Below are 6,409 nucleotides of genomic sequence, written 5' to 3'. Positions count from 1 at the left end.
AAAAATTTTTAAAACATTTATAAAATTTATATATATATAAGGCATATCAGCATTAAATAATTCTCAGTAATTTCCTCCCTGCTTAATTTATCATAAGGAATGTGCCTGGTGATTTACTTAGATAATCAACAGCTATTAAGATGATCATCTTTTCTTTAATTACATTTAAAATGAAAAATTCTTAAAAGCAGGACACCACGTATTGTGACAGTTTCTCTTATTCATGTCACTACCACTATTTATTGAGTTGGCTCCAAGCTTCCTGGTAACCAAAGTAAAAAGGTGTGCATAATCAATACAAAATATATGCTATCCATGAGATAAAAACCATTCGTCAGATACTTAGATGAAGTGCAATTATTTCCTTTGTCAAGACTGAGTTGCTTATAAAGAGGATGCATCTGACCAAAATAAAAGCCTCATGGGCATACTAACAAAAAATATACCAAGTTTCAATGGCAGTTTCTTATAGTGCTCCTTAGCATAAGCTAAAGGCAGTGCAACTTGGTAAAAGCAATTCTATGATGGCCTAAAATGGTGCGAGGTAACTACGTAGCCCTAGATTGATCTGATTTTCTCAAACAATAAAATTTAGGGTAGCTTGAACACTGAATATCTCATACTCTCAAAACTAAAGCCACACCGTGCTCCCAGGGAAAAGACATTCTAAGCTTGACTTGGACCTAGAATGCAGGTACTCTGTGTGCAAATTCAGATTTAGGTATAGATGGTCAAGTCTTCCCCAGGGATCCCTAGTGCTACCCACTGCCCCTCGCTCCCAGCACACTGCAGTTTAATAATCCGTAACAGTGATTCTCAAACTTGAATGTGCATCAGAATCACTAGAGTGCTTGCTAAAATTGCTGGGCCCCACCCCAGAGTTCCTAAACTCAGTATTTTCTGAAATGGGCCTTGTAATGTGCGTTTCTAACAAGTTCCCACGTGATGATGATGGTGGTAGTGGAACCACACTTTGACAACCAATAATCTACAAAAGGGGTCAGCAAACGTCTTCTGTTAAGGGGCAAATAGTAAATATTTTAGGTTTTGAAGGTCATACAGTTTTTGTTGCTACTACCTAACTCTGCATTCATAGTGCAAAAGCAGCCACAGACAATACTAAAAACAACACAGGCATGATTGTGTTCCAGTAAAACTTTACTTATGCAAACAAACAGTGGGCCGGATTTGGCCCACAGGCTATAGTTTGCTGACCCCTGATCTACATCAAACTGCTGGGATCTGTAAGCCCATGCATTACCAAAAAGCTCTCCCCCATTACTGGCCTTGTCATAGTGCCTGAAGGCTGCCAGCAAAGTGTCAAATTTTTGGTAATTAACTTTCTTCAAGTGATGCCGAACTGCTGCAATTAGGGCTCGCTGTCTATCCTTGCCTCGAAGATATTCACCCGGAAGTCTATTATGGATGAGATCACCAACTCCTATTGAAGACAGAAAAAAGTTTTTTACATAAGTTTAAAGTCTTTCTATATTATTTCTATCTTTTAAAAAAAGAGAGTGAGAGAGATCTAGCAACCTCTGTGAATGAAAGGATCATCTAACTCTGACATGATTATGCAGCATGTCAGAAAATCCTTATGTACTATAAAGAAAAGTACATAAATTAATTGATAAAAATTAATATTTCTGTTTTATGTTACCTCTCTGCTCAAGAAGAAAATCTAAAAAAAATGAATTTTGTGTGGACATCACCAACCGCACTCAGCTGTGAATTATTTTCCTTAGACAGTGAAGTCCTTGCTTGACTACCCCTTGGCCATTTGTCTACAATGCTGAGGATCTGAAAGCTAGGGCTGAGTTCAGGTGGGGACCACTCAGCGTGCCTTGAAACTGACTAAACTGGGAGAGCCTTGTAAAAATCAAACTCAAATTATCTACTCTCTCCTATGTAAGTTTCCAGTTGGCTGTCAGTCTGCATACCAAGTTCCCATTTCTCAGCCTTGCTTCCACTCATGCCACCACCAGCACTGGAGGCCTGCCTCCCTTCATAGCTCCATTAACTAAGACAGTCCTGACCCACACCCCAACTAGAGTTGACCATGCTGCTCCAGATGTGGCAGCTTGGTGGATATCACCAGAGGAGACCTCCTGCCTCTGTTCATTTTCCCCAGCCTACACACACCTCCCATCTTCCTGCCAGGACTCTCAGCTTTCTCCTATTCTTTTAATTCATCAATTCATGCTATAAATATTGGTGAAAGATGTCCTATGTGCTGGACCCTGAGGATCCAACAGACAGCAAGACACAGCACCCACCAGCATGAAGCTTGCCCTCAAACAGGCAGAATTTACCATGATTACCTACTTCTTTTTCAAGCTAATTGATGGTTTCCTAATTATCCCTTACCCTCTTCAAAAGATATCAAAGCCTCTAAGATGGATAGGCATCCATTAGTAGTTTGTGTAAAAACAGAACCCAAATACAATTTCCTAATGTAGTAATTAATGATGCTCCAAACCACTGTCTTGTAAAAGCTCAATAAATATTTATTCTATTTATCAATGAGTGGACTTTAGCTAAAACATTTTTCATAGTGGTTCTTAAACCTTAATGTATATAAGAACCTACTGAATCAGAATATCTAGAGCATGGGTCCCAGGAATGTGCAGATTTAATAAACTCCCTGGATGATTTTAATGCAGGTAGTCTGCAGCCCATGTTTTGAGAACCACTGATACACAGCCCAATCCTGATAAGCTGTAGCATATTTTTCCCTTTGGGTATCTGCTATTTAGATTGCCTAGAAATAGAGACAAAATACAAGTAAGTTTCTTCTGCTACTTTATGTATTGATTGACTGATTAGCTCACTGGCTAGCTGGCTGGCTGGTAGGAAAAGAGTGGTTCTTAATTATGTGGTTGTAGAGTACAGTGCTTTCTCATATTTGAATGTGCTTACAGTTCACCCGGAAATACAGTTAAAATGCAGTTTCTGATTCAATAATTCTGGGATGGGGCCTGAGATTCTGTATTTCTAAGATGCTCCCAGGGGATGCCAATACTGGCAGTCTGCAGACCACACTTTGAGAAGTTAGGACCTAGGACAATATCCGACTTCATTAAAAAGCTGCTCCATTTCACTTTGGCTTGTTTAATATAAGCCATATTTATTTTTCTTAAATAAAAGTCAAAGCCTTAACTACACTTACAGTACTCATTACAAGGGCTTCCAACTGTACCTATTTCAAACACAATATGAAAAAAAAATTTCTGTTATATACTTTTCCCATTAATGTTAATGCAACATTTTAAGCCTTTAAAATTAGAAGTTTTTGAAATAAGGAGATGGTGAGCTTAACCGTGTAACTTTGCAGGGATTTTGTTGCTGTTTGGGGTTTTTTACAGAGAAAGTGTGTATATTTACCATACTCCTCAGGACGGAGACAAGCTCCAAATGTGTAGTCTGGGGGAACATTCATTGTTTCTGCAATGCTATCAAAGAAAACAAATCCTTAGTTAAAATACCCACCACACGGCATCTCTGGAATTTAAAATATGTTTGCCATATGTTCTTAGTAGCCCATATTTTATCTCATAACCAAACTATGAAGATCAAACAAAAGTTCTCCAATAGATCTTTTGTCTGATCTTCCACTTGCATTAACAATGACTGAATGCTTTCACCCTCTTTCAGAAGCCCAGAATTACAAAGGAAAAACAGAACACATTCAAAGCAAAATTACCAAAGTATAAAGACAGAGCAAGACAGACAGACAGGAAAGACAAAGAAAAACGTAAACACAGTAAGTTAAATCTCTGATATCCCACAAATAATGCTTTATGCAAAATTATCCCTCTCTCTTCTCCAGGGCCCTCTGCATTTTGGAGAACTCACTGCTTTCCTGGAATCCCAAATTCTATAGACATTAACAGATTAACTGATTAACAATAAAATAATGATTTTCTTATTTAATAGATAGAATCTAATAGGCACACCAACAGTTACCACAAGAGTACTTTTTAAATTCTATGCAAAGAAACTATCAATTTGAAGTCAATCATTAACTTACGGATCTAAAACTCTTCCAAGTTTATATTGAAACTTTTCTTTGAAATCATCCGCTCTTTTGGATACAAACTTAGCTCCTCTTTTCCTGCAAAATTAGAACATTATCAGGTATCTCTATTACCTAAAGTATTCTTGGCTGCCAAATATACGTAAGGTGAAGAATACCATAGTATCATTAGGCCTTCAAGGAACAAATGTAGTTTCAAAAGAAACTCTCTGCTAAAAATAAAGTTTTATGTGTTCATTTTTCTTTCATTTATACTAAAATAAAATAAACCTTGATTAATGAATAAGGTAAGCAAACAATATTTTTAGTAAATAAAAACAAGGTGTTAATATCACTATTGTAAGTGTAGCTCCTGGCCAGGCACAGTGACTCACTGCCGTAATCCCAACACTTTGGGAGGCCGAGCTGGGCAGATGGCTTCAGCTCAGGAATTTGAGACTAGCCTGGGCAACATGGCGAAACTCTGTCTCTTAAAAAAAATACAAAAACTAGCTTGGTGTGGTGGCATGCACCGGTAGTCCCAGCTACTCGAGAGGCTGAGCTAGGAGAATCGCTTGAGCCTGGGAGGCTGAGGTTGCAGCGAGCTGAGATGACGCCATTGTACTCCAGCCTGGGTGACAGAGTGAGACCCTGTCTCAAAAAAATAATATAAAGTAAGTGTAGCTCGTAAAATTGCTAGAAGAAAATTAAGCACCAGGCCAGGCACAGTGGTTCATGCCTGTAATCTCAACACTTTAGGAAGCTAAAGCTGGAGGATCAGTTGAGGCCAGGAATTTGAGACGAGCCTGGGTAACATAGTGAGATCCCATCTCGACAAAAAATAAAAATAAAAAAATTTAGCATCAAATAAATAAATAGTCAAAGGATATAAACAAATAACTCACACCTAGTAAGCAAATACATGGGGAATTTATAATACTCTCTAGTAATAAAATAAATGTAAAATAAAAGAATAACAAAGTGTCGCTTCTAACCTAGTAAACAAGCAAATATATGTAAGTATATTGAGAGAGAGAATATCTAACTTTGGCAAAAAGTATAGTAAAACATTTACAGATTGCCAGTGCAAATTCCTACAGTCCTTTTGAAAATAACTGGGCAATATGAATCAAAAAGCATAAAAACACTCATGCCCTTTTATCCACATCTGGGAACCAATAATAATGATATAATCCAGATAGCAACTAAAAATGTAGAAAAGAGGCTGGGCACGGTGGCTCACACCCGTAATCCCACCACTTTGGGAGGCTAAAGTGGGCAGATCACTTGAGGTCAGGAGTTCGAGACCAGCCTGACCAACATGGTAAAACCCTAGCTCTACTAAAAATACAAAAATTATCCAGGTGTGGTGGAACATGCCCGTAATCCCAGGTACTTCAGAGGCTGAGGCACGACAGTCACTTGAACCTGGGAGTCAGAGGCTGCACTAAGCCAAGACCATGCCACGGCACTCCAGCCTGGGCAACAGAGTGAGCCTGTCTCAAAAAAAAAAAAAATGTAGACACGTTATATGTATAAAAAATGTTTGTAGCTTATTGACTACAATGGAATAAAGAAAAGAATCAAAATATTCAGTTGCAGAGGGTGATTAAATTATATCACATTAATAAGAATACATTGCATGCATTTTCAATGCTGGCATATACAGCAATATATAATTATTTTGTGTTAGGTGGAAAACAGGATATAAAATGGGATTGCACTCTGGTGAAAACTATGCAAAAATCTACATAGGAAGCCACACTAGGATAAAATACATTAAAATGATAATAATGGCTGAATTAAAGTGAATAGGATTATGAGTGATTTTATTTTGCCAGTTTTTTGTAAAATAATTTTGTTACTTCTACTGTGGTGATTAAATGAATAAAATTTCTTTTGAAACCTGTAAAATTACAACACTATTATTTAATAACATTAAAATGAATAAATTATCTATTGTTTTGCTAAGACTAAAGACAATGAACATTACATTCTTAAACTCCATTTGCTTTTCAAAGTATCTCCTGTGCTATTGAACTACTGAGCTGAATAAATTTCTGGAGAAGAGTAACACTCTGTGGAGGAACAAAAGAAGAAATATAAGTAATTCATCTCATTTCTTCACTTCCTTCCCATTTGTTGGTGGGGGGAAGAATGTAGGTGGAGTCAGAATAAATCAATGCAGTTTAGGGCTATAACTTGAACAAACCGAGTTAACAATCTAAAAATCCGCTCCAGGCCAGGCGCGGTGGCTCACGCCTGTAATCCCAGCATTTTGGGAGGCTGAAGTGGGTGGATCATCCTGAGGTCAGGAGTTCGAGACCAGCCTGGCCAACATGGTGAAACCCCGTCTCTACTAAAAATACAAAAAGTAGCCAGGAGTGGTGGCAG

General features: G+C 37.8%; 1 protein-coding gene across 1 annotated transcript in view; it reads right to left on the bottom strand.

The window, feature by feature from the left end:
* The window catches only part of EFHB (EF-hand domain family, member B), a 56,409-nt gene that overhangs the window by 16,254 nt on the left and 33,746 nt on the right, over positions 1–6,409 (bottom strand). Inside the window, exons 7-9 of the mRNA XM_011968451.1 lie at positions 4,031–4,114; positions 3,385–3,452; positions 1,287–1,441 (exon numbers count right to left, since the gene is read on the bottom strand). Coding sequence (XP_011823841.1) covers positions 1,287–1,441; positions 3,385–3,452; positions 4,031–4,114 — 307 coding nt within the window. The remainder of the gene's footprint in view (positions 1–1,286; positions 1,442–3,384; positions 3,453–4,030; positions 4,115–6,409) is intronic.

The sequence above is a fragment of the Mandrillus leucophaeus genome, unplaced genomic scaffold, assembly GCF_000951045.1.
Source record: "Mandrillus leucophaeus isolate KB7577 unplaced genomic scaffold, Mleu.le_1.0 Scaffold843, whole genome shotgun sequence".
NCBI classification, from domain to species: Eukaryota; Metazoa; Chordata; class Mammalia; order Primates; family Cercopithecidae; genus Mandrillus; species Mandrillus leucophaeus.
This window is presented reverse-complemented; position numbering and strand designations above follow the sequence as displayed.